The 26,873-nt window shown below is 47.9% G+C and overlaps 1 protein-coding gene across 3 annotated transcripts in view; it reads left to right on the top strand.

Annotated features, from left to right (window-relative positions):
• The first annotated feature begins 16,077 nt into the window (after window positions 1–16,077).
• Window positions 16,078–26,873, top strand: part of SHD (Src homology 2 domain containing transforming protein D) — a 28,291-nt gene continuing 17,495 nt past the window's right edge. For all 3 annotated transcript variants that reach the window (XM_033136729.1, XM_033136728.1, XM_033136731.1), the window contains exons 1-2: window positions 16,078–16,571; window positions 25,715–25,847. In XM_033136729.1, coding sequence (XP_032992620.1) covers window positions 16,224–16,571; window positions 25,715–25,847 — 481 coding nt within the window. In that variant the 5' untranslated portion in view covers window positions 16,078–16,223. The remainder of the gene's footprint in view (window positions 16,572–25,714; window positions 25,848–26,873) is intronic.

Below are 26,873 nucleotides of genomic sequence, written 5' to 3'. Positions count from 1 at the left end.
CACCCTCCAAGTGGGCAGGCCCCGAATTATGAAAGCCCCCTTGGCTTCTGATTTCCAAGCTCCTCCCGTGGCAGCTTGTAGTGGCTGCTGGAGAGCAGGCTAGGAGAAGTGTGTTTATTTTTGTAAATCTACCAAAGAATAAAGTCAAATCAAGATTAAGGGGTTTTCTCAGGACGGTGTGTGGTGTGTGGGCTGTGTCCCATTGGTGAAGTGACGGGGGCTCTCGCCTTCCTTCTGATAGGAAATGCTCTGCACTGGGGAGGGGGGGACGACGACAAAAATGGGTGTCATAGAGGGTCAGTTGGGGGAAGTGAGAAATGTCCCAGTTTTCAGCTAAGGAATGTTGGAGAGTATGTAGTACCCACCAGTAACCTTTCCCCACAGAAACAAAGCCATTACAAGCCACCTAGCCAGCCAGGCGCATTTTGGACCATATACCTAGAGGCAGCGGCATAGGGATCCGCTTCATTTTAATAGAAATTAAGCTGCCTGTATCCCAGGGACTCTTCCAAGCAGTGGCGTGGGCCTTCCACCCCCCTCCGTCCCGAGTCTTGCCAGAGGCGGATGGCTGTTCTGCAGCACGTTCTCCTCTGTCACCCCGGCGCTCTCGGCTGCCGCTGTGCTAAACGTTCAATCCCTCTGCGGCAGGGCTTCCGGCAACTTAGTGCGCAATGTAATAAACCTGTATGTTCTGGAGATTTTTCTCTCCCTTTCTCTTCTCTTTCTTCTCTTCCCCCGGTCGTGGCGGCTGCTGGAATTGCATTAGTCCCTGTTAAAAACGGCTGGTGGCGGGGTAATAAATTGGATGTGTCAGGCCTTTTTGCTTCTTCATCTCCTTTCATTACCTTGAGCGGTAATTTATCTCTCCCCAGTCACCATCGGTGGGAAGGAGAACAGTGAGCAGGAGGGCCTGTGATACTTTCAGGGAGGAGGGGGGGCTTGAGATGGGGGACAAGTGGAGCAAAGGAAATGGGCAGCCAAGGACCACTTGACGCTCACAGGTGTGCATTTGAAATCAGAACCCCAGGTGGATTTTGTTTGCAAGGATATTCAAATGCATATTATTCTCATTAGTTTCTCTTTTTGTTCCCTGTTACAGACACTGTTTGATTTGGGTCTGCTTTTAAAACACAGCCAGAAATTAAGAGGAGGGAATATTCCACTTGGCACATTAGCACTTGGCATTAAAAAAAAAAAAAATCACCTGCAGGATTTTAAGCCTGCAAAAGGGATTTCGCTCAACTTCCACTGGGGGTCAAGGAGAGCTTGGCTGAAGCCGCCCATCACCCTGTCACTACTCAGCTGGGGGATCCAGCAGGAGTTAGGGATGCGATGGAAAGCTTACTTCTCTATTACCAGGGATTATTTACTTATTGCATTCATTCATATCCCACCTTTTCTCCAGCAGCAACACCCCAAAATTTTAAGTGCTTGCTTCCACCATTTTGAAAATATATTTCTTTCTGTGTCTGCTGTTCAGTGTTGTTAAGTCACAAGCGCTGGTGATACTTGTCCTCAGGTTGCCCCTTGGGGAATAGTTGTAATACGCTTTTATTAAATATTTTGTATTCAATTGCAAAAGCAAAATTAAAACAGCAGGGGGCGTGGGCGCTGGCACGATGCAGGATGCAATTAAGATAATACTCGCATTAGCCACGACAGATTTCCATTGTTCCTGTTAAAAGGTATTTTCTGCTTTCTAAATTGATGGATTCTTCTCGGGTAAGGCACAGATTTTCTATGCTGCTTTGCCCATTCTCCCCCAAATCAACTTTCCTCTCTCAGTTTCATACAGTGCTACTAGTTTTACCTCTGGAAATGGCCAAAGGCCTGTCTCATTCAGCATCCAGTGCCTTGCTTCCTGGTGCCTTTTGAGAAGCCTGTGGGATAGCTCAGTTAGCAGGCTTGTGGGTTCGAGCCCCACACTGGGCAAAAGGAATCCTGCATTGCAGGGGGCTGGACCAGATGACCCTCGTAGTCCCTTCCAACTCTACCATTATGGAATGCTATGAATCCCCTCTCCTCCTCCTGTCCCCTGGCAGCTGGGATTTTGAGGTAGAAGAAGGGCGTGTGAAGAATCTGCTGAATCAGGCCAAAGGGCCATCTTGTAATAAAATCAAAGAACTGTAGAGTTGGAAGGGACCACAAGCAGGGACGATACCAGGCTCATTTTCACTGGGGTCAAATACCCAGTTTGGCACACACCTCCACGCACATTTGTGTGTGTGTGTGTGCGCGCGCACACACACACACACACACACACACACAGGCTGGGAGCCTCAATGGTGCCCCTCTGAAGGCCTTCACGCAGGGCAAAATTCCGGCTAGCACTCCTATAGCTCTGGTTCTGTCACAAGGGTCATTTAGTTGAACCCCCTGCAATGCAGGAATTTCTTGTCCAACATCCTGTTCTCACAGTGGCCAGCCAGATGTTTGTGAAATTCACCGGTGGCCTGAAAACAAAAGCACACTCTCACCCACCTGGACCTCTCCCTGTCAGCTGAAGGGGCTCAGGCACACCTGGGGACCCCCACCAGCCCTGGAGGTCTGCCAAGCCTCAGCTGGATGCCCTCCCAGCTTCCACTTGCTTCCTTTTCTGACCTATTGAAAATTGACATCATAATCAAAGCTCCTCAAGCAGTATAGGATCTGCAGGTTACGCCAGCCCCATGTTCGCTGCCCTCGAGGGTGTGAAGCAGAAGGTTCTGCACATCCTCTGGCAGGTAGGGTAAATGTTACACCTTTGAAATATAGCCACCCCATAAATATTTGGGGGGGGGACTCTAGGCATGCTCAGAGGCATACCCTCCAACATCCTATTCTCCTGCGTTTGATCTCACTGCAGACACGGACGTCATAGACACATCAGTATTGGTCACCTTGAGCCAATGACAACCTCTCTGCCTCGCCTACTTCACAAGATTGTTGTAAAGGAAAAATGTGCGAGGGGAGGGAATCAACACCTTCAACAGATAAATGGAAAAAAATAAAATTTCAGCTGCAAGCTGCCCTGAGTCCCTGACAGAAAAAGGTGAGATATCGTTATAATTATAATTGAAACTGTGAAAATGATCAGGAACATACCAGAGACAAAATTCTGTTGAACTCGGTGGGACTTAGTTCTGAGTAAAAATGCTTAGGGTTGATTGCAGTGTAAGGCTGGCCAGTCTTTACCTGGAGTAACCTCCGCTGAATATAGTGGGACTTTTGTTGTTGTTGTTCAGTCGTTGAGTCGTGTCCGACTCTTCGTGACCCCATGGCCCAGAGCATGCCAGGCACCCCTATCTTTCACTGCCTCCCGCAGTTTGGCCAAACTCATGCTAGATAGTGGGACTTACTTCTGAGTAAATAGAAGTACAATTTACAATAAAGGAATAAATACTCCACGTGTTTCCTTAAAAAAATGCTAGTTGATGAAGCATTGCAGTGAAATAATTTAAAGTGGATTGCTGACCTTTTCCTTGAAAATTGTACGAAGGAATTTGCATGCCAGCTTCGCCATTTTTTTCATTTGGTGCGGTTATTTTATTTTCAGTACAAACAAGACTCTGTTTTTGCACCTATGCACACTACATTTAATTGTTCTTCAATACTGTATGTGAAAGGAAAAGGAGGACATTCTGGGATCGAATCAGAAACCAGGATGGCTTCTTTAATTCCAGGACTGTCCCTGGAAAATTGGGGCACTTGGAGGGTGCTGAGGCCCAGGTGGCCACCTCCTCGTTGAGAAAAGCAGCCAGCTTGCCCTTACCAGGCTGCCACGAGCCTTCGGCCGTGTGCCCTTGCGATGGAAGGCACTTTGCTGGCGACCTCAGACTTTCCACCTGCTCAATAGCTGGGCTGGATTTGCACGCTGCATCGACCCAGAGTCAATCCTATTGAGCTGTGGCGCATCGACACAGGGAGGAGGTATTTATGAGGAATTGGGTCCCGCTGTCCCAAGGCAAGGCACCAGACCTCTAATTAACAAGCTGAGTTTTCTCCTAAACACAGAAATAATAATTAAAAAAACTCCAAACTAATTAACCTTCACTGTTGTTGTTGTTGGTTTTTTTTAAAAAAGAAAACCTTCTGTAAACAGGGTCTCTTGTCAACTTAAGAGGAACAGAGGCAGCAGGGATGCAGAGGCGGAGATGTTAACCTCTCACGTTTAAGGGAGATGAAAAGATGCTTCTTCATTTTCCTGTTAGCCGAGCAATTAACATTCTCGGCGTACAAATTGTAATTAGAGCCCTCTTCAAAAATTATTGCGTTGGAAGTTGGTGGGTATTTGCAGAGAGACCTGGCATTTCCATTCGATGAGAACTGTCAACAAGGGTGCGGATGGTCCTTTCCCCTCCCCATCATCCTTCTGTTCTCTCTCTGTCCCCAAACCCCACTTCACATCTTTCCAGCAGCGCTCATAAATAGAACAATTAGCTGCTTTTATGGTTATTCCCTTCAGAAAGGTGGCTAGGGCTGCGCGCTGGGTGAGAAGAGGCTGTGCAATTCTTTGTTCACAGCTTCTAAAAAAAGGAGCGGGGAAAGGAATATATTACGTTCCTGGGGGCGGCAAGGCTGTATGACAGGCAACAGGACTCTTTTATGAATGTGAAGTACAAAGGCGACCAACATGGGGGTCGCGGCTGAGGCAAACAGCATCCGAGACAGCTCAAGGGGAATCTGGAGGGGGGTTGGGAAATATTCTGGATTAAGAATAACAACAAAAGGTTTGTGATTTTTTTAAGAAGATGAAACCTCTGCTTTAGAAGAGTTTGGAAACACTGAAAGAAGCTGGCATCTCTTGTTTCAATTTAGTTGTTTTGTGGATGCTAAAAGAGCAAAGCTTTATTTGATTAGTAAAAAAATAAATAAAAGTACATCCTTGACAAAGAAAGGGAGTAATGCAGTTCAAGACACTGGGTGCAGTGGGGAAAGAGAAACATCATACTGTATTGCAGTTTATTATGGGATGCTTCCAAATAGGGATGGGAGGAAGAAATTTGATTCCATCTGCATTTACAACATACAAATTTACAGCCCAAAGCTGGAATATCCCAAAATGCAATTGAAATATACTCGGAGTCAAGTGTGAATTTCATGCTCTTTATTCGGCTCATAGTAGCAACAAATGGATCTTTCCCCCAAAAGTCTGCTATAAATACATTATTTACACAATGGGCCCCACGTGATTGGCTAATTCCGGGCTACACCTATAGGCCAATCAGGTTGCAGATTCACTTCCTCCAGGAGCCTGATAGGCTGCTCTTGCAGGCCAATCAAGTCGCTGATTTACTTCCACCTGGAGCTGGATTGGGTGGCTCCTGTGGACTAATCAGACTGCTGCATTCTGGATCCGAGGTTTATCCGGCACTGAGGGGGGAGGGGGAGTCGCAACTGGGCCATGAAGGTCAGGGGGTTCCTGCCTTCCCCCACCACTACCTCATCCTGAGCTCTGTTGGGGTGAAGGCGGTCCAGTCTGATTGCAAGGCGTCAGCACATTAATAGTTCAGCTGGGCTCCGGCCTGTCGTTGTGCTGGGGGTGTTGTGCTGTGCTAGAAGGAATGTGGCGAGGTGGTACTCCCAGTCCTCTTGCGTCATGTGGCGGAGGTTGTCCTTGGTGGTCCACACCATGCACTTGGCTTGGCCATTGGTGGCAGGGTGGAATGGTGCTGAGCAGATGTGGCAGATGGTGTTCTGCGCTGTGAAGGTCTGGAATTCTTCTGACGTAAGTGCGGTTCCGTTGTCCAAGACGAGGGTGTCAGGGAGCTGTGGGTTGCAAACAGCCTACGTAGTACCCAGATGACTGCGGTCGTAGAAATGGACAGTACCAGTGCGACCTCCAGTCATTTGGTGTAGGAGTCCACCAATATGAAGAATGTTTTCCTCTGGAAGGGGCCCGCGAAGTCCACGTGCAGGCGTGACCATGGTGCTCGGGCAGACTCCCAGGACTGCACTGGGGCCCTTGGGGGATCTGGGCGGGATTCTTGGCAGGTCTGGCAGTGTTTGACCCAGGCCTCTATCTCTCCGTCAATCCCTGGCCACCACACATAACTCCTTGTGAGGGCCTTCATTCTCACTACCCCTGGGTGTGTCTCATGTAGGGCTGTGAGGACCCTTTTGCGGAGGGACTGGGGAACAACGACCCTGCTTCCCCATAACAGGCACCCCTTGTGGGCCGACAGTTCATGGACCAATCAGACTGCTGCATTCTGGATCCTATTGTTCTAGGATTCAGCTCAGTACATAACAGCAATATCACTGTGTGTGTTTAAAAGCAATTCCTTGAACATCTGGGAGGTGGGTGGGAAAGCATTCCCTAATGCCAAAGATTTCACCCTTGTCGAAGAGCACATTGCCCAAAACACACACGAGGGTTTTAGAAGCTGTTTCTTTCCCCCCTCTTTATCCATGAGGTTCTGGTTTTCAACCGGAATTGAAAGCTATTGCACCCTGATTGCTCACTGCTTCCAGGAAAAGATTTTGGGGTGCCATGGACTGCCAAAAACCCCATTGAAATGAAACTTGCGCGGGCGACATTCCAGATGATGTGAGAAGTTCCAGATGATGGATGGTGACCCTGAGCTGGGAAATTCCATTCCGGGTGTCAAGCCCTGATTTAAAAACCCAACCCTATACTTATCTTCCTACATACATAAAATTGTAAGGCTGTCATTACACTGCAGTGATTTTTTAAAAACTTACCTATACTGATATTTATTTTAAAAGAATGTATAAATATGCGAGCTGCCCATCACAAAACACATTGGCAGTGAGTTCCATAGATTAATCCTGTGTACCACAATGAAGGCACTTCCTTTTGCCCATTTGCAGGATATCCTGGGAAGAAACTAGTGGATTCTTTCCTTGCTTTCTCTCTGCAGCATTTATTAAATTATTATTTTATAGATCTCTGCCAGCCCTCCCACTTGGTCGCTATTTATACAAATGGGAGAGCACCCAGACTTTATTTGCAGAAGATGTTTTTGCCACTCCACGGAATAGGAAACATCCGCTTGGGAAACGAGGGGCGTTGTTGCCTTAACAGTACCTCCCTGTCTCACTTTCCCCCCTTTGCTTGGCTGGGGACGTCTTGCTTCAGGCATTGATGTCTCTTCATAAATCACCATTTGCCACTTTCTCCTGTTACGAGCATCATTGCTCTATATGTCACAAGAGATGACATGGAATCAAGACTGCTGTCTCGTGATTGTGGTAGAGAGTGTGTGTTTTCTTTTCCTTCTCAGCAGAAGCTCTTGTTTCCCCACTCAAAATTACACACACCACGCAAAAACTTTAGCTCAGAGCTGGGTTTCATAGAATCAATAGGCTGGAAGGGTTCTTGGAGGTCTCCTTGCTTTTGTTGTTGTTGTTGTCGTTCAGTCGTGTCCGACTCTTCGTGACCCCATGGACCAGAGCACGCCAGGCACCCCTATCCTCCACTGCCTCCCACAGTTTGGCCAAACTCATGCTAGTTGCTTCGAGAACACTGTCCAACCATCTCATCCTCTGCCGTCCCCTTCTCCTTGTGCCCTTGTGCCCTCCATCTTTCCCAACACCAGGGTCTTTTCCAGGGAGTCTTCTCTTCTCATGGATCAGTCCTTCCAGTGAGCACTCAGGGCTGATTTCTTTAAGGATGGATAAGTTTGATCTTCTTGCAGTCCATGGGACTCTCAAGAGTCTCCTCCAGCACCAGAATTCAAAAGCATCAATTCTTCAGCAATCAGTCTTCTTTATGGTCCAGCTCTCACTTCCGTACATTACTACTGGGAAAACCATAGCTTTAACTATACGGACCTTTGTCGGCAAGGTGATGTCTCTGCTTTTTAAGATGCTGTCTAGGTTTGTCATTGCTTTTCTCCCAAGAAGCAGGCGTCTTCTAATTTCGTGATTGCTGTCACCATCTGCAGTGATCATGGAGCCCAAGAAAGTAAAATCTCTCACTGCCTCCATTTCTTCCCCTTCTATTTGCCAGGAGGTGATGGGACCAGTGGCCATGATCTTAGTTTTTTTGATGTTGAGCTTCAGACCATATTTTCCGCTCTCCTCTTTCACCCTCATTAAAAGGTTCTTTAATTCCTCCTCACTTTCTGCTTGCTTTAAAAAACACAAAAACAAAGTTTGTGTTCCTTTTTGTTCTCTTCATTTGGGCAAGACTTTGGTTTTTTGAAGAAAGCTTTCTTGCCTTCCATAGCTTATTTGACGCTGCTTATCAACCACGCTGGTGTCCTCTTGGTGGTATCCATCCCAGTTGACTTTCCAAAATTGTGCTTTTAAACAACTCCCAAGCATTTTGGAGTGATTTCACCCTCTTGACTCTGCCTTTCAGCTCCCTTTCCTCCTCCCTCTCTCGCTTCCTCTGCTGGGCATCAGGAGGCAGAGGGGCCCTGGTTTGTGATTATGGCTCCATTGGAGCCTGGGCCAAGTTGGGCACCTGAAGCATGTGCCTTGGCCCACTATGCTGCTTCACACACAACTCATTCAATTTTGCCTCCTTGTTATCCATGCAAACGACCACCCCAACACTCTGTAAATGCAATTCAACAAAGAGAGTTGTGCAATTGACTGAACCAGGTCCGCAAGTAATTTCTGGCACAATCAATTTCACCCGCCTGCCCAGAGAGGGTGGAGGATGGGGCTCGTCTACCTGGGAAGGGAGCCCATCTTGGAGAAGGAAAACTCTGATCCTAAACCTCCACTGCCTTGTGGAACATCTCCGGGAGAAGAAAAGGCTCAGGAGGAAACCCCACGCCAATCTGGAGTGGAGTCCCTAAGGCGGCTGGATGGTGTTTTCCTTTGGACCCCATCAGTGAGTCTGGGAGAGGTGTCTTGTCATCTGGGTGACCCATGACCTCCATGCGCACTGCCCAGGCTTGCATCCCGGGGCGGGCACTTGGGTGCTGCTAGCACAGCGGTTTGACTTCATCCACAGAGGCATTGTCTCTCAAGAGACAGGTGACTTTTCTGACCATCTTCCCACCAACCACCAACCATGAAGCTGAAGCCCAGCTTTTAAAAACAAACAAACCTAAACCAACCATATACATTAAGTTTTTAAATCAGGTACTGGGAATCTTTGTTACTGGACTTCAACTCCCATCAGCCTCAGCAGGCATGGCCAATGGCCAGGGATGATGGCAGCTGTTGTTTGTGGCTGAACAACAAAGGTTGTTAAAGGCCCAAAGGTTCCCCACTCCTGCACTACGCAGCAGTAGGTCTGTAAGCATCTCTATACATCAGGGATGGGGACTCCGACTTGCATCTGCTCCAACAAGCGTGGCCAATGGGCAGGGATGGTGGGAGTTGTAGTCCAGCAACATTTACTTTACTTAAATGGTGGAGCAGTGCTGAGAGACTACCAAGCCTTGGTCTGTTGGGGACCAGGGAGGGTGGAAACTGTCAGTCTTTGTGGGCCAGAAGCAGGTTCGGGGTCCAAAACAAGGAAGGACCACAGCAGGTCAGGGCTGTAGCTCACTGGTAAAGCAAAAGGTCTCTGGTTCAGTCCTGGCATCTCCAGGTATTAGTGCAGATTAAAGGTGAAAGTGTGTTATATTTGGGGCAACTAGGTAAAGATAAAGGGACCCCTGACCATTAGGTCCAGTCGTGGACAACTGGGGTTGCGGCGCTCATCTCGCTTTACTGGCCGAGGGAGCCAGCGTACAGCTTCCGGGTCATGTGGCCAGCATGACTAAGCCGCTTCTGGCGAACCAGAGCAGCGCACGGAAACACCGTTTACCTTCCCGCTGGAGCGGTACCTATTTATCTACTTGCACTTTGATGTGCTTTCAAACTGCTAGGTTGGCAGGAGCTGGGACCGAGCAACAGGTGCTCACCCCATCACTCACGGGGATTCAACCTTCTGATCGACAAGCCCTAGGCTCTGTGGTTTAACCCACAGCGCCACCTGCGTCCCCTATTTGGGGCAACTATTTTGCAAAAAATATATAATGTGTATGTTAGGGGAAAGTGCCTACACAAATGTGTGTTTTCTGAGAAATAGGCACTAAGATTCTGATGAACTTTCACGAGGACTTTTATTTTAAAATTTGCCAACTGATGTGGAAGTGAGGAGAATTGATCTTAAAAGATTGGGGGAGGACAGGAGGCTGCCCCCCCAATCAATAAAAATACATGGCTAACTGAGGTTATGCCCCCCAAAGGCCTGTCCCCACTAACAAAGGCCTGATCCCTAACAAAAATCCTGGCTACATCTATGGGGAGGGGGAATAAAAAACAGAGAAATGGAGATTGTCAGATCTGCTCGACCCTATGGATAAGAGGTTAAAAAAAAAAAACCTAACTCTGTAATGAGAGAGCCTTTTTCTTACTGCTGGTCCACCTGTTTTGTGGAGAAGGGAGGAGGACACATAAGAATATAAGCAGAGCCTTCTGGATCAGGCCAAAGGGGGGTCACCCAGTCTAGCATCCGCCTCTCTCAGGGCCACACTGGGAAACCCTCTAACAGGACCCAAGGGCAAGAGCCCCCTCCCCCCCCAGCTGTGGAGGCAAGAGCACAGCCATGGTGGCCAGGAGCCTTCCATAGCCCTCTCCTCCATGGTGGAAGAAGAACGAAGCAGCCAGGGGGGCTTGTGTCCCCCTCCCAAGGCGAAACACCACCTTGAAATTATTATCTTCTGGTGATCTCTCTTACACAAACACACACACAGAGCCAGTGAAGGTATCTGGATCCTTGGTGCAGACTTTTTAATTCCATTCACACACACACACCCATTCTTGCCTGAAAAAAACAATCCTACACACCTCTCTCCATCTGCATTTCCCTGCAGGTGTCCCTCTTTTTTATTTCCCCATATCTCTGCTTTTTTTTGGACAATGAACTATCTCTCTCTCTCTCTCTCTCTCTCTCATATCTCTATCCAATCCATTTCTCACTCTTCTATATCTATCTATTATTCTGTTCTATCTGTCTTTCTACTTATCTATCTGTTCATCTCTCTCTCTCTCATCTGTCTATCCATCTACCCATCTCTAATTCCTAGCAAGGTTGTAAAAACTACAAGGCAGAGGTCTCTGGAGCAAAATGTCCCCTGTCTAACCAGAGGAGGCAGGCTGCGTGTGTGTGTCCCCTCCGAAATATCTCTCAGCTCTGACTTCCCCCTCTCCCCTCTGTCAGTGCGGGGGGGGGGGCGCGCACACACACACACACACACACCCTTTCCCATCTGATGGTCAATATCAACCCCGCCCCCAGATGCCCCAGGGGAGTGGGGGGAGTGAAATCGAAACTACAAAATGCCCATTAAGTACTGTATGGTTAAAGGCGGGGTGGGGAGGGGAAGAGGAGAGCACGTTCTCCAGGGGTTTAGTGTTAAGGGGGAAGTTGGGGGGGGGGGTTGTTGAATGGACCTCACAGTCCGATCAATACCAGCTCCCCCTCCCCCTCCTCTTTCCCAATCAATTTCGCCAACCATCCTTAAGAGGAAAAGGCAGGCGGGTGACATTCAAGAGCCAGAAATGGTTGGGTCAGATTACTGGGAAATATGATGTTTCTCCTTCTTTGTTATTTAAAGAGATAGTGGGGGCGGGTTGTAAGAATGGATTGAGGCATCATAGCTATGTGTGTGTCACACACACAACTGTGCTATGCCTTAATCTATTCTCTCTCTCCATCTCTTCTGTGATGAAGTCTCTCTCTCTCTCTCTCTCTCTCTCTGGAAATTTCATATACAAACCGAGATTCATTCACTCCAAAACAGAGGTGGATCTTCTCTGGCAACAACAACTTGTTCGAATATTTTAGAGTCCCTTTTTGGGGGGGTGTTGTGTGTACAAAAAGAACTCCAGTACATCAAAAGAATTTAAAAAAATTACTTATTATAAACAGAACCACATAAGCTCAGTTACTTAATGAAAGAGTGTGCTGTCTTCCTTACCCTTCAAAAATCTGCTGTGTTGGGGCTTAATCTCCAATGGTTCCCCCCCCCTTCCATCATTTTCGCCAGTTTCAAACCCATCCCCCACCCCCAATTTGGAAATGGCTACTCCATTAACTGATGTTTCTTGGTGGAAGAGATGCAGGTCTCTCTCTCCCCCCCCCCCCGCAAAATTAATTGTAAGGCAGAGAAGTGGCCGAAACATTTTCCCCTTCAGTCTCCCCCACCAGTCTCCTCATCTTGTAGAATAAAAAGGGAGAAAGTTTTATTCTGGTGAAACTGACCAGGGTAAAATGCCAGGATGTTAATTGCCCCCCCCTATTCTGCCCCTTCTTAATAGGGTCCTGCAGTTATATGGAAAGCTCTCTCTGACCCTCTCTCACCATCACAGACGGAAGCACACAGCCTCTCAGCACACACTCATACACTCTTTCACACAGCAGGGAGGGAGAAGAAACACAAAGATTCTCTTTTTCCTTTTCCCTCCTCTCTCTCTCTCTCTCTCTCTCTCTCTCTCTCTCTCTCTCTTTCTCTCTCTTACTCTCTCTCTCTCTCCTCAATCCCTCTCTCTAAAAAGGGATGCCAGTGTAATACCCAGGCACGTTTTGCGCACAAGTTTTCATTGCCCCACTCACACGTTTTACCCTTTGTTCTGCTTGCGAGTTTGACCCCCCCCCCAGGCCACACACACACACACACCGACCGACTTTTCTATTTTTTGCAAGCCATGTTGAGGCTAGGAGCTGGAAGACAGAAATACAGTCGTCGTCCCCAAAGCAAATGTTTATGACGTTTTTTAAAAAAAGCTAATTTCCTTCCACCCACCCTCGAAATAAAAAAATAACTGCAAAGGAACGGGGGGGGGGCGGCTGGATGTTGGCTTTCTCCCCCCCCCGCTAAACCCACCGAAGCTGAAGGACTCTTTAACCTTCACCCCCCCCGCACGCAACCTACGCTTCAATGAAAATATGCAAGGGGGTTTAAAAAATAGAACTCCTTTGAGTTAAGCGCTGCTGTGTCGCGTCGTGCAAAAGATGATGCTCTGCTTAGCTGCAGAGAGAGCAATCGCCCTCCTCACTTTCCCCCTTTCTTTCCCCTTCTCCTCCTCCCTCACCCTTTCCAAACCGTTTAAAAAAAAAAAAACCAACCCAAAAATACCAGCAACCTGTTACCCCCCCCCCCGCCTTTGAAGCTTGCCATTTCCCAAGAAAGAAAGAAAAATGGGAGGGAAGGGAAAAGATCCTTCCTTCCTTTTCTTCTTTCCCCTTCATTCCTTTTTCTCTGCTGCTTTGAGATCTGAGCTGCTGCTGTTTAAATCTTATGGGTTTGACTGGGCTTGTGTGTGTGTTCGATTAATAATAATAATAATAATAATAATAATAACAATAATATATTTACACACACAAACAAGCACATATTTACATATAGTGCGGGAAATATCTCTGAATCATCCCCAGATCTTTTATTTTTAGCGATATTTTCCAATATAAACCTAAAGCAGCAAAACCAAAGAAGTGAAAAAGAAGTTTGTGTGTGTGTTTTCATCACCATCATCATCATCTTTAGACACACACACACACACACACACCAGGAAGAAAAAAGTAAATCCAGTGTGTGTCTTTGCTTGTTGTTACTTTAGGGCTGGCTGAGGGTGATGGAGAGCATCTCTGCATAACCCCCCCCCCCCGAGGAACACACACACACCTCACATCTGGATAATCCCCAGAGGAGTAAGGCTCCCGACCCCCCCCCCCATTTTTAAAGGGGCATATTGAAATATTGAAACACAGCTGAGCAGCCATCCCAGACCAGCTTGCTCAGTTGAAAGTTTCTCCTTCTCCAGACCAGCTTTTGCAGATCTCCCTTGGAAAAAGGGGTGGAGAGCTGGGAGCCTGCAAAAGGGTTTGGTTGGCTGAGGAGCTTTTTTAATTTCTTTTTCTTTCCCCCTCCTTCCTCCCCATCTTTTCTTCTTTCCTTTGCTTCCAAAGAAAGATCCCTGCGCTCTCTCTCTCTCTCTCTCTTTGTGTGTTTTGTTTTGGGGTCTCTTTGCAACAGATCAATGGAAGCGCCACCAGCCACAGAGTAGCAAAATTATGGGATGGCGTGTGCCTTCGCCTGCTTCTCTGCAGAGTGGTGGGACAATGTTGCTTTTGATTTGCAGGAGGGTCTGCCCGGATTAGGAGCTGATTGGATCCGTCTTCATTTTCTCACTCTGTGTTATCTCCCCCCACCCCAAAGAATATTGCTAGCAGTGGACATAAATAAGGGAAGCAAGGTTTTTGTTTGCATGGGGGGTAATAAAACTAGGAGAGCCGGTACGGACAAAGAAGGGGAAAGAAGACGGTCGTTTTGATCTGCTCTATAAATTTATTTTTAAAATAATAAGAATAACTCCTCAACTTTGTGTGAATGGACTTGAAGGAGGTGACTGGACCCGGCAGGAACAGGACCTGGCTGATCCTGGAAGGGGTTTTGGATGAGTTGTTAAATGGTGTGGCATTCGTTTTTATTTTCGAATTATAAATATGTTTTTACACCAGAAAATCACCTTTGGCTGAATTTCCCCTCGGATCAAAAGAAACTGGTAAATGTCTTATTTCTCTCTCTCTTTCCCCCCATTCATTCTGAAACAAGTACTGTAAATACTTAAAAATTAAGGCTGCAATCCTACAGATCCTTACTTGGCAGTAACCCCCATTGAAATCAGTGGGACTTGATTCTGAGTAGGTAAGAACGATCTTAGTAAGACCTTAGTATCCTAGACTCTTAGTATCCTAAACCCATTTTAGGGCTTTAAAAAAAGGAATTGTGATTAAGGCTACAGTTTACTTGGAAGTAAAAGCCCTGAGTTCAACTGAGCTTACCTCTGAGTAGACGCATCTAGAATTCTGCCACGTAAATAAGGTCCTGCTCCGTCTCACCATTGAAATTAAGGCACGTGCCTAATTTTGGCCCATTACTTTCAGTGGGTCTACTCTGAGTAAAAATTTCTTGGCTATAACCCTAAAACACTTTTTTTGGAGGGGGCTACCTTTTGACCCAAACAAGAATGTCTATGGAGGTGCTCGTCTTATTGGGGGGGGTTCCTCAGTCTAAGGGGTCTACTCTGAAGTAAGCCGCCGTCAGTTCTAGAACGCTTGCTACTAGCCTGGTTCTCTTGCAAGCCTCAGTGAGCTCACTGGGGTTTCTATTCTGGTGTGTCCATTAAGAACTGGTGTTTGGAAGGTTGGTTTGTGTGTGTGTTGTGGTTGGTCTGATATATTTTCAGTTAGAATTGAATGCATCTTAACGCTTCCCCCTCTTCAAAGCCCCCTTCCCAAATATAAAACTCATTCTTTGGACATTTTTGAGGAGAGGAAAAATACTTTGGCTGAGACAGGCAGCATAGAGATGTAACTTTATATTTTGCAAAGCTTGAGAATGTGGGTCTCTGGGGAGGGTGTGTGTGGGTGTGTGTGTGATTAATTTCCCTGCTAAATAACCACTTCTTAAATGTCTCTCCTCTGCCTCTATTTGGGCATTAATACCTAAAATACCAGAGGTGAGATCCATCAGAATCATTTTCCTGTGCAAGAAACCTTGACTTGAAATGGACAGTGCATTGCAAAATTTGCATGCACCAGATTCTGTGTGTTTATTTTGGTGATCCTTACAACAACTCTGTAAGGCAGGCAAGTATGGTGGTCCTCATATTTCCAAGCAGGAGGTTGAGAGTTTGCTTAGACTTGGGCAGAGATGAGATCTGGCACCTGGGCCACATTTTGGAGCATTCCCCCCCCCAGGGGTGTCTGGAGTGATTTATGTCAGTCATATCCTCACAACAACCCAGTGAGGTAGGCCAAGGCTGTATTTAGGAGTGGGGGAGATGGTGAGATAATGAGCTGCCCAAATCTGCAAAGTACAGGGAATACATTTGAACACCCAGCCTCCTGATTTGTAGGTCAGTCTCTTAAGCCACTAACCTCAGTTATGCTCCAGATATCTTATTTCCCCCCAGGACAGGAGTAATTCCTCAGTGAGCTGATGGCATGTGGGTTGAGGTTGCTTTCGATCTCCCCCCTCCCCGCCCTCACAACACCATCAGACACGCTCGGATTACAGAGAACACAGGATTACAGAAAGCCAGAATGTCTTTTTCAACTGGGTATATTTCAGATTGTAATAACACCAGAAATGCTTCTCTTTTTCTCTCTCATCTCTTAAGGGCAGGTGCAGACTCCTGATTTGGATTATGAATCACATTGACCCATGAAGGATTAGCTGGGTGCAGTTTGAGACTCCTCTCTCCTTCCGGCTTGGTGTCTTCTGCCAAGAGGGATCAGCAGCTTTGTTGTTGGGTAAGGGGGACAAATGGCCAAGTGGTTTAAGGATTACTTGAGTTTTGGGAGCAGGAGGTCTCCCCCACAGCCCCCCAAACCAGATTACACCGAAAGTGAGATCTTGAAAGCATACCGAGCTCAGAAGAGCTTGGATTTTGAGGATCCCTACGAAGATGGCAACGGGAAACCGGATCCGGATCCGGAAGGCTCCCCAAACAAGGGGGTTGCTGCTGCTGCTGCTGCTGCTGCTTCTGCAGGAATCAGTTTGGAAGGGAAGTACGGCTCCCCCAAGCACAGACTCATCAAAGTGGAAGCTTCTGACCTGAACAGGAGCAAAGCCCTCTTGACTGCTGAGGAAGGGCCAACCCAGCCAGATCAGGTATGTGAAATACAGTACAAGGCCCCTTTTGCAAGCAACCCCCAAGATTTGTGCCATTTTGCAGCATGGTTCTTAAATGCAATCTTGCACATCCTAATTTTTGCAAGTCTCTCTCCCTCCCCTCCCCCACCCCGCAAAATACTAAGTTTCTAGTCCTCATAACTACGCAACTGATTTGGTGAAAAAAATGGTTTGTTTATGGGAATGCCAAAGGGTAGATTGAAATCTACAAAGTTAACTTTTCCAATTCAAAGGGCGGCTTTGAAGCATTCATTCAAACAGACAAGTGATCTTACTTGGTTACCAGGCATTTGATGATTGGCACTTAACTGTTTCACGTATTTAAACATTTTTATACCAGCTTCCTTGCAGTTCCCCAAGGTGGTGGTCAATAAGAAAATCGACCCCATAAAAACCTGGGAACTGTAGTTTACCCCAAGCTACAATTCCCAGCATCCTTAACCAGTGTAAAAAAACCTCAGAAATATAAGCCAGGCACCAAATGGCTCCTTAAACCAAGGTAAACTGCTAAACTATAGTTTCCAGGATCCTTGGATTGTCTGTGTGCAAAGCATCAGTAAAAATCTACTGGACAATAAAGGTTTCAGTAAGCAAAATGGAACGTCTAGTTGCCATTTGGGGGCAACACGGCTCTAAAATCTTATTTTTCAAATGATGGACTGACTGTGATTGATTCTCAGTTAAACATCTGGCTAGCGCAGATGACAACCTTGAGCTAGATTAAGAGCTTTGAGAACTTAAAGATGAAAAGTCACTTTATCCAGTTCACATATCTATTGGCCTATATTCCAACCTCTTTTTCTTATTGGTGACACGGACCATTCATAACGCAGGAATATTCTTCTCAACTGTGAGCAGGGCGAAGACAAGTGACAACAACTCACTATGATGTTGTTCACTGCTCCTGTTCAGGCTGCACAGAAAAAGCATTTTGGTTCCTGAAATTCATTTAGATTGTGCAGATAAAATATAACGGATAGAATTCTACAGGATGTGATATTAGCGTGTGAAAACAGTCCAGATCCAAGGATCCCCAGATGGGGGAGACGTCAGGCGCCATCCTGGCACCCAGGCATCTTCACTTGGTCAGAAGTGGTTGAAAGCCAGGTGCAAAATGCGCCTGGCTCCTGGCTAATTTCAAACACTGTTAAACTCTAGTTTCCAGGATCCTTGGATTGTCTGTGTGCAAAGCAGCAGTAAAAATCTACTGGACAATAAAATATGCAGTGGTGACCCAGGGCAAATTAATGATGGAGTCAACTTATTTTTTAAACAACAACCAAAAAAAGTATTTTAGGAGATGTGAAAAAGTTATGTCTGTGAAATTTGATGTGCAGCAGGTTTAGATGTGCAGGTCAACAGCGCAGATGAAGAGCTGAGGCAGTCAATCTTAGGATGAGCTGTTATGCTGGTGACTTGTTTATGATTCTAGTCCAGGCACCCCAAACTCGGCCCTCCAGATGTTTTGAGACTACAACTCCCATCATCCCTGACCACTGGTCCTGTTAGCTAGGACCCTGTGAGGTAGGCTAGACTGGGAAACAGTGACTGTGGCCCAAAGTTGGTCATATGACCAAGTTAGGGGATTTGAACCCAGGTCTCTCCCAGCCTAGCCAGCTCTCTAGCCACTACTCCAGGCTGTTGTGAATTGCTCTGAGTTGTGCTGCACGCATGCAATGAGCTTCCTCACCAGAAATGCAACAAAGTGCACTTTTTCCTGGTGAAATCTGAGGCCACGTCCAGTAATCCCAGGAGAGCTGTGTGCGTGGCAATGTGCGAGGCAGGGAAAATAGACAATTAAAGCAAAGTTTTGATTTCTTTCTCTCTTTTCTGCCAAGTGAACATTTTCAGATAAGCTGGTGTGGGTTTTTTCTTTCTGTTCTCTTTTTGAACAGCAGTGATTCACAGGAGGTGTTAATTGCCCTGGAGGGATTTCTTTCGCCCCTCTTTATATCTCTCCAGATAGGCAGAGGCAGGTGTTTGACAAAGAATTTTGCACCCTAGGAAGAAGATCACAGGCTCATCTTTGTACCTTTCCCCTATGGACTTTGTGTCCTCATTAGCCTCACTGTCTGCAGCTAATTAAATTTGACTCAGAGTAGACCCATCTAAAGAGCTGTCACATGGAAGATGGAGCAAGCTTATTTTCTGCTGCTCCAGAGGCTGGGACCGGAAATAAGAGATTCAAATGACAGGAAAGGAGATTTCCGAGTGAACATTCAGCCGCCTGACAATGGAACAAACAACCACAGAAGGTGATGGACTCTCCTTTGTTGGAGGTTTTCAGGCAGAGGTTGGATGGCCATCGGTCATGGAAGCTTCAGTTGACATTCCTGTGTTGTGGGGGTTGGACTAGAGGACCCTCAGGGCACCTTCCACTTCTATATGTCTATGATTCCATGAGGAGGAAGCACACAGGCACATTATTGCTGCTATTTTTAAAATTTGTATACAGCCCTATACCTGCAGTTCTCAGGGCGGACCACAACGTAAAATCAGAACATAAAAAACACAAAATATATAATGAAAATATGAACACAAAAAACCCCCCTTCCACAACACATTCAAAAGGACATTGGTTGTCAGTCAGCCAAAGGCAAACCTCCTTGGGGAGATAATTCCACAAATGGGGAGCCATTGTGGAAAAGGCCCTGTTCTCTCCAGGCCTCTTGTGGAGGAGGCACATGGAAAAGGACCTCAGAGGATGATGGAAGGGTCCGGGTCAGTTCATATGGGGAGAGGCGGTCCTTGAGGTTCAAACCAGCACTTTGAATTGGGCCCAGAAACTAAGTGGCAGCCAGTGCAGTTGGGCCAGGATTGGCACCCGCTTTGATCACCTTCTCAAACACCAGCCTTCTTAACTAGGACGCGGTGCCACCCCAGGGGGCATTACTGGCCCTGCCCCCCACTTTTAATTAAAATATCAGTGGAGGCCTTGGGCCCTTCACTCAGGACAGTTCCTTCGTTGGTGATAATGGATATAAATGCCAGTGAACTCATTATTGGTAGCAAAGGCAGGCAAGCATATTGTGAGCTGGGGGGGGGGGAGGGGCTGCTAGACCTTCAGGACTGACCTGGAGTCTCCGGTTCTACCTGGCCCCCTCCAGATAGTGGTGGTGGTGGTTTGAATCTCCACATGGGTGAGATTGTTGTTATTATCATCATTATCATCATCAAGAAGGATGTATGTGCAGTTTGCAAGCTTCAGCCCAATAGGAACTGGCTGCAAATTATTGCATAGACCTGAGTTTTCCAAACTGTGTGTCGCAACACCTTAGTGTGTTGGCTGCAGTGTGTTAGGTGTGTTGCTCGAACACTCCCTGCACTCCTCCAGGGGCTAGAAAGGGATTGGTTTAACCTCCGGTTTGCTAGTAAAATGGAATTACTGTGTCGTGAAATGATGCATGTCTAAAAAGTGTGTCCCCAACATGGAAAGTTTGGAAAGCTCTCTCGTGGGGCAAACTCTCTCATGGGGGTAGGAGGAGTCATAATGAACCTCCATCTCCGTGGCTTAGTAGTGGGAGTGAGCACAGAAAAGGAACTGGGCTGGGCTCCAGAGGAGGAGAGGGTTGCAAAGTGTGTGTGGACCTGGTATGGAACCTCCCCCATGACACGACCAGTGGTCTCCCCAGAGTCCCAGGTTTTGGCTCTGAAATCTCAGGGTCCTGGATGCTCCTGACCTGGCGACTCAAGTGATCACTGAGGAAAGAAAATCTGCAACATGGTCCAAAAGAGAGAGGGGTGAGTTTGTAAGGCCTTCTCTGTTCAAGCAGCCTTTCACCTTTTCTAAAAAGGCATGGAGTATTCTGTGAATTCTTACTGTAAGGCAGGGATGGGAAAACTTGTGGCCTTCCAGATGTCTGACTTCTTCCTTCCAAGTGTGTTGGGGCTGATGGGAATTGGGGCTCAGTCCTCCAACATCTGGAGAGTCTCCATACCTGGTCTGCATCCACACCACATATTTAAAGCACATGACTCCCCACAAAGGATCCTGGGAACTGTAGTTTACCCCTCCCAGAGCTGCAGTTCCCAGCACCCTTGACAAACCACAGTTCCAGTACATTCTTTGGGGAAAACAGGTTGTGGAGGTTTTGGAAAACAACATAAAAGCCTGCTGAACCTGTTTCTTCCTCCCTAGAGACAGGAAGTTGGGTAAGTGCCACAAGACCTTACTTTTCCAGTCCTCTAAGGAAGAAAATCAATCTAGCACCTTTAGGCTGTGATCTGCTCTTCTCCCTATGGAAATGGCAGCTCTTATTTTAGAAGCTATGGTGTAGCAAGGAAATTAGGACTGCAGCATTTAGCTGATTAATTTAACTGGTTCAAAATCTATTGATCAGTTTTTAAAAGGCGCTCCAATGAACCTGGCAGCAGTGTTTGTTTTCTAAAACTTTTCTTATTGTCTTTTCTGTTTGTAAATAATTTTAACACAAATGCTGTTCACATAATCTGGCAGCCCCCAAAGCAAACATTATATAAGATGAAATGTGGACTGTAAGAAAAAGAAAAGAAAAGAAAAGAGCCCAGTGCATTTTGGGGGAAAGGAGGGAGAGGCAGGAAGGTTAAGTCCTTACAAATCCAGGGATGTCGGAGGCCTTGCTCATTAGCAAAGGGATCGAAAATAAAACTGCCAATATCGTAATTCCGTTAATACAAATCTGTGGTGGTGCTGCATTTGGAAATCTGTGTGTACAGTTCTGGCATTTGCTCCTCAAAAAAGAGATTGCAGAGCTGGAAAAGGTTCAGAAAAGGGCAGCCAGAATGATGGGTGGAGTGACTGCCCCGTGGCAACAGCGGGGCCTTTTCCGTTTAGAAAAGAGGTGAGGAAGCAGGGGCAGAAAGAGGCATATAAAATCATTCAGGACACGATGAAGGTGAATAAAGAGGCATTTCTCTCCCTTTCTTATCCAACTAGGACCCAGTGGGGTCATGCAATGAAGTTTCAGGGCAAAGTGACTTCTTCACCCAGTCAGTGCACAGTTAGACGGTAGAATTCTCTTCCACAAGATCTACGGCCACCAGTCCAGCTGGGATGGCTTTGAACGGGGCTTAGACGAATTGAAGGAGAAAGCTAGTGATGGGCATGTAGCACCTCTGGTGCCAGGATGCGGGTGGCGCTCTGGTCTAAACCACTGAGCCTTCAGGGCTTGCTGATCGGAAGGTGGGCAGTTCGAATCCCTGCGACGGGGTGAGCTCCCCTTGCTCTGCCCCAGCTCCTGCCAACCTAGCAGTTTAAAAGCATGCCAGTGCAAGTAGATAAATACAGTAGGTACTGCTGCGGCGGGAAGGTAAATGGCGTTTCTGTGCTCTCTGGCACTCGTCACCGTCCTCTGTGCGCCAGAAGCGGTCTAGTCCTGCTGGCCACATGACCGGAAAGCTGTCTGTGGACAAATGGCGGATCCCTCGGCCTGAAGTGGCATGAGCGCCGCAACCCCACAGTCGCCTTTGACTGGACTTCACTGTCCAGGGGTCCTTGACCTTTTTACCTTCCCTCTAGTGTCAGAGGCCACATACATCTCTGAAGACCAGTGGGAGGGGCTGGGGTGGGCGAGGGTGTCACCAGCATCTAGCCGTAGTGACTGAGCGCTGCCTCCACAGTTAGAAGCAGCAATGCTTCTGAATCCCACTTGCTGGAAACTGCAGGAGGGGAGAGTGTTGCTCTCCTGCTTGGGTCCAGCATGAGGACTCTGGTGTGAGAACAGGATGCTGGACTAGATGGGCCATTGCCCTAATCCAGCAGGCTCTTCCTTGTGTCTCTGTGTTCTTACTTGACACTCATGCTATGCTTATGAGTTTGTGTGTTTAGACCTTTAACGTCCCCCTTAAAATAAATCCAGACAAGACTCAAATTTTTGGTTTGGTTTTTGGCAGAATTTAGGCCACAACTTTATTGATTACAGCAAGTGAGTGGTTGCATAGGCTCTGGTTCGACTAGCTCCCTGCACCGTGGCAGATAGCACTGACCCAGGGCACCAGCATAGGTCAGCCAAGGGTGAACACCTGGAGCAGTGGAAAGCGGGGTCATGCTAGTCCACCACCCAGATGTCCCCTTGGACTCAGGCACGGGCACAACCCCTCTCAGGGTTGACCAAACCATGGAGTCCCTGGATTCCTTTAACTGAATACCCTTCACATAGGGATGGCTAGAGCGTTCCCCCATCCCTATCACCTGAACCAGAGCCTATCCACAACCTTACAAGTTGTGACGATTTGCTACATGGCAGGTGAAACCCAAATGGCAACAGCCAATCAGCCAAGTGGGGGAAATTCCTGCCGTGCCCCCGTCCCAACAACAGATGATACACACGTACATGGGCTTATTTAGGTCCCTCGATCCATTTAGCTAGCGTCCCATTGGTCCGATTACACCCAGCATCGAGGGACCTACCAATAGGGTGTTGTGGCTATCCAAACATTTCCACCCACAACACAAGGGTTTGGTTGCCAGGTCGCACCGCAACACATGCCCTCTTCGAGGGAGGACACGATTTCTCAAAGGCCATTGACAGAAATGAGGTGCTGCCCTACATAGGTTCCTCTTATCTCCCTAGGTAGGGTTACTAGACCTCCAGGGATGGCCAGAAGTCTCCAGGTTGACAGGCCCACTCCTGGTGGCAGGTGGAGGGCCTGAATTTCCAGGTGTATGAGAAGGCTTTTAAAAAAAGGGTATCAAGAAGACTGTGCATGATGCTGCAGCTGACGACAGATTACTGCATAGACCCTCAGGGGCTTCACCTCCCCTCCCTGCTCCTCTCTCCCAATTAACCTCCATCTCCAAGGCTTAGTGGTTGGAGGGCATGCAGAGGAAGAAGAAAAAACTGGGCTGGGCTCAAAAGGAAGAGAGGGTTATGAGTGTGCATTCGTGCCCCACGTGACGTCACCAGGACTCAGGTTTGGGCCCTGAAATCTCAGATTTGGGTATGCTTCTAAAATGAAAACACTATTCTTAGGTTCTTTTAGAAGGCACACTCCATACTTTTCCACTCACATGGGATGGATGTCCTGTTCCAAGATGTTGTCTGTTGTGACTTGGTTGTGCATTGTCTAAAACTAAAGGTCTCCTTCAGAATATTGTTTTATTTATGCCATGGTGACCTAAACAATGACTAAATCATTTAACAATCATTGGATGATGACGATTCCTGGCAAATCTCCTTAAGGAAGGTCAGTGTGGGACCAGCCAAACAGTGTGTTGCCCCTTGAACATCGCTTTGGGAAATGCCAAAGCTCAGTGGTACAGCATGTGCTTTGCACGCAGAAGGTCCCCTCTTCAATCCCCACCATCTCCAAACCGGGAATGTCCCTGCCTGAATCCCTGGAGAGTCGCTGCCGGTGAGCGTAGACAAGACTGAGCAAGACTGTCCAATGGTCTGACTCAGTATCAGGCAGGATCTAATGTTCATATGTTTGCTCCGGGGCTGTCACAGGGAGAAGCGGGTGGCAAAGGATAACCCCAGTCATTTTGCAGTCCAAACATTGCACATCATGCGCTGTGGCATGCATGGAGGAGATGTTTCCTTTCTCCCCTCCCCACAATTCTCCCGTCAATCGAGCACCTTTCTGCACCACTCAATTGGCACGCACGAAAGGGTAGGAACAGGGTAATTGCTTTGAGGAGAGGCTGAGGGCTTATTTCCATACGCCTGTCTCATTTGCTTCCCTGCTGCTTCTCAAAACATTACCTCTCTGCGGGCTGTTTGAGCGCATCTAATGCAGTGGTGGGGACAACAGCAATTAGGACAAAAGAAGAGTGCATCATCCTTGCAGAAGGGGGAGAGAGGGAGGGGAGCCCTCCGGGGGGGGGGGGGAGAGAAGAAGAGAAGGAGAAGGAGAAGGAGAAAGAGGAGCAGAAAGAGGAGCAACCCTGTTGCTGGAGTCTGCAAAAACCGCTCATCCCAGTAGGGGAGAAATTATTCAGCTATAAAGCCAAACTGGCTGCACTGAAGGACATAAGGACATGAGAAGAGCCATGTTGGATCAGGCCCAATGGGTGGGAGCATTCTGCTCTCACAGTGGTCAACCTGCAAGCGGGAGCTGAGCACAACAGCCACTGTCCCCAGTAACTGTGGGGAGATCCTGCCCAATGCCATTTTTGCCACAAGAGTGGGTGTAGGGCAAACCACTCCCCACCAACATGAGAAGACAGGAAGGGCCTGCTGGATCAGGCCAAGGGCCCATCTAGCCCAGCATCCTGTCCTTGCAGTGGCCAACTAGAAGGCTTTGGGAAGCCCACCAGCAGGACCCGGGTGCAAGAGCACTTGACGACGGCCCCGTCTGCCATGAATTTATCCAATTCTTTTCAAAGGCACCTAAGATCATGGCCACCGCTGCCTCCTGTGGGAGTGAGTTCCATAGATGGACGGTGCTGCGTGAAGAAGCCCTTCCTGTTGTCTGTCCTGAATCTTCCTTCCTTCAGCTTCGTTGGATGTCCATGAGTTCTCGCGTTATGAGGGACAGAGAACCGCCCTGAGACCTGTGGGTACAGGGCACTATAGAAATTCAGTAAATAATAAAAGAGAAACATTTATTTATCCACTTTTCCCATGCCATGCCTAATTTTATAAACTTACACTTATAGAAGTGTAGAGTTGGAAGGGTCCTGAGGGTCATCTAGTCCAACCCCCTGGAATGCAGGAATCCTAGCTAAAGAATCCCTGGGCCCCCACCCCTGCTTCAAAGCCTCCAATGAAGGAGCGTCCACCACGAGGAGGAAGTCCGTTCCACTGTCAAATGGCTCTTAAGTTCTTCCTGGTGTTTAGTCAGAAATTCCTTTCTTGTGACTTGAATCCATTGGTTCGAGACCTGCCCTCTGGAGCTGCAGAAAACAAGCTTGAGGTGTGTGTAGAAACCAGCAGCAAGATTTGCATTTGTTCCTCTGCCCCCTTTTTGCACCTGGGCCTTCCCCCCACCCCAGAGGTTGCTCCTTGGGCTGAAGAGGGGATTGCACTGATTGGCCAGTGCCTGCAAGGGGCCTCCTATGTCACCTCCACATCAGCAGCATTTTGAAAACGTTTGCATACTTTTTTTGGGTGAGGAGGTTACTAGACCAAAAGAAAAGGTTGGGAACCTTTGGTCTAAGAAGCCAGGTGGTCTCTATGCCATCCATGTTTCCTTCTCCGTAGGCCCCTGGAGAGAGTGAATACTCCGATCCCTTTGATGCCCAGCGGGAGCCAAAAGAAGAGGAGGAGAAGGAGGAGGCCGAGTCTGAGAACAACGGCTACATGGAACCTTACGATGCTCAGAAGGTGGTTGTTGGTGAGTCATTGAAGCTGCAGTGCTGTGCCCCCTTTCCCGGAAGGGAAGGAAGTCCCACTGGAATCAGTGGGAGTCATTCCTAGGGTTGCCAGAGCTTCAGGGCTGACCTGATGTCTCCAGGTTTGCAGAGGGAGGGTTTAATTTCCAGGTGGACAAGAGCACCTTTAAGATGATGGTGATGTACATGGTGAACGTGCAAGGAGCTTGCAAGCTTCAGCCCAGCAGAAGCCGGCTGCAGACTATCTGGGGCACTTGCCGTCCTCCTTCCTCCCTCTCCCCCTCCATCTCAAGGGCTTAGTGGTGGGAGGGAGTGCAGAGGAAGAAAAAGAACTGGAAGAGAAGTGTCATTGACTACTTGGACACAGAGGAGTAGTGGGAGAAACCAGCTGGGGAACCCCCAGAGCCCAGGGATGATGATGAGTGGTCAGAGGGAGAAAACCCCAGGAGGTGTCAGAAACTGAAGAGGTAACAGGGCTCAGTGAGCAGAGAGAGTCTTTGGCAGAGTGAAGTCAGAAGCCGAAGCTGAAGCAGGAGAGGCCAAGAAGCAGAGGTGAGTCTGGCTGGTGCACAGTTCCCACTCTGCTGTGACAAGCTCCTCTCCCCACTGACTCCCAGAACCAGGAGAGACATAAAAATGTGGGAGCAGTAGCAGGCTGCATGCAGGTGCCACTGTCAATAGCTTGGGGAAACCCCTGGAGAGAGGGGGACTTAGGCAGCTGTCACTCCCTGCAACTGCTTCATGGGGGGGGGGGGAGAGACCTGCTGGGGATTAGTTGCTGACACTCCTGTGCAGATCCTGCTAACAGAGAGTTAGCTCCAGCTTGCACGGTGTAATTTACTGCTGGCCTGCTCCTGACAAGAAGGTTATGAGAGTGCACACGTACCTGGTGTGGGGCCTGCCTCTCAGGGTCTGGGAGATGGTCTGGGGAAAGTGTGTCTGCCCTCCTCCTCTCTCCCAATTAACCCCTGTCTCCAGGGCAGAAGAAGTGCAGAGGAAGCGTCACCAGGGACTGCCCCATTACACCA

The sequence above is a fragment of the Lacerta agilis genome, chromosome 18 (genome assembly GCF_009819535.1).
Source record: "Lacerta agilis isolate rLacAgi1 chromosome 18, rLacAgi1.pri, whole genome shotgun sequence".
NCBI classification, from domain to species: domain Eukaryota; kingdom Metazoa; phylum Chordata; class Lepidosauria; order Squamata; family Lacertidae; genus Lacerta; species Lacerta agilis.
The sequence above is the reverse complement of the archived record's forward strand: the minus strand, read 5'-3'. Positions and strand labels throughout refer to the sequence as shown.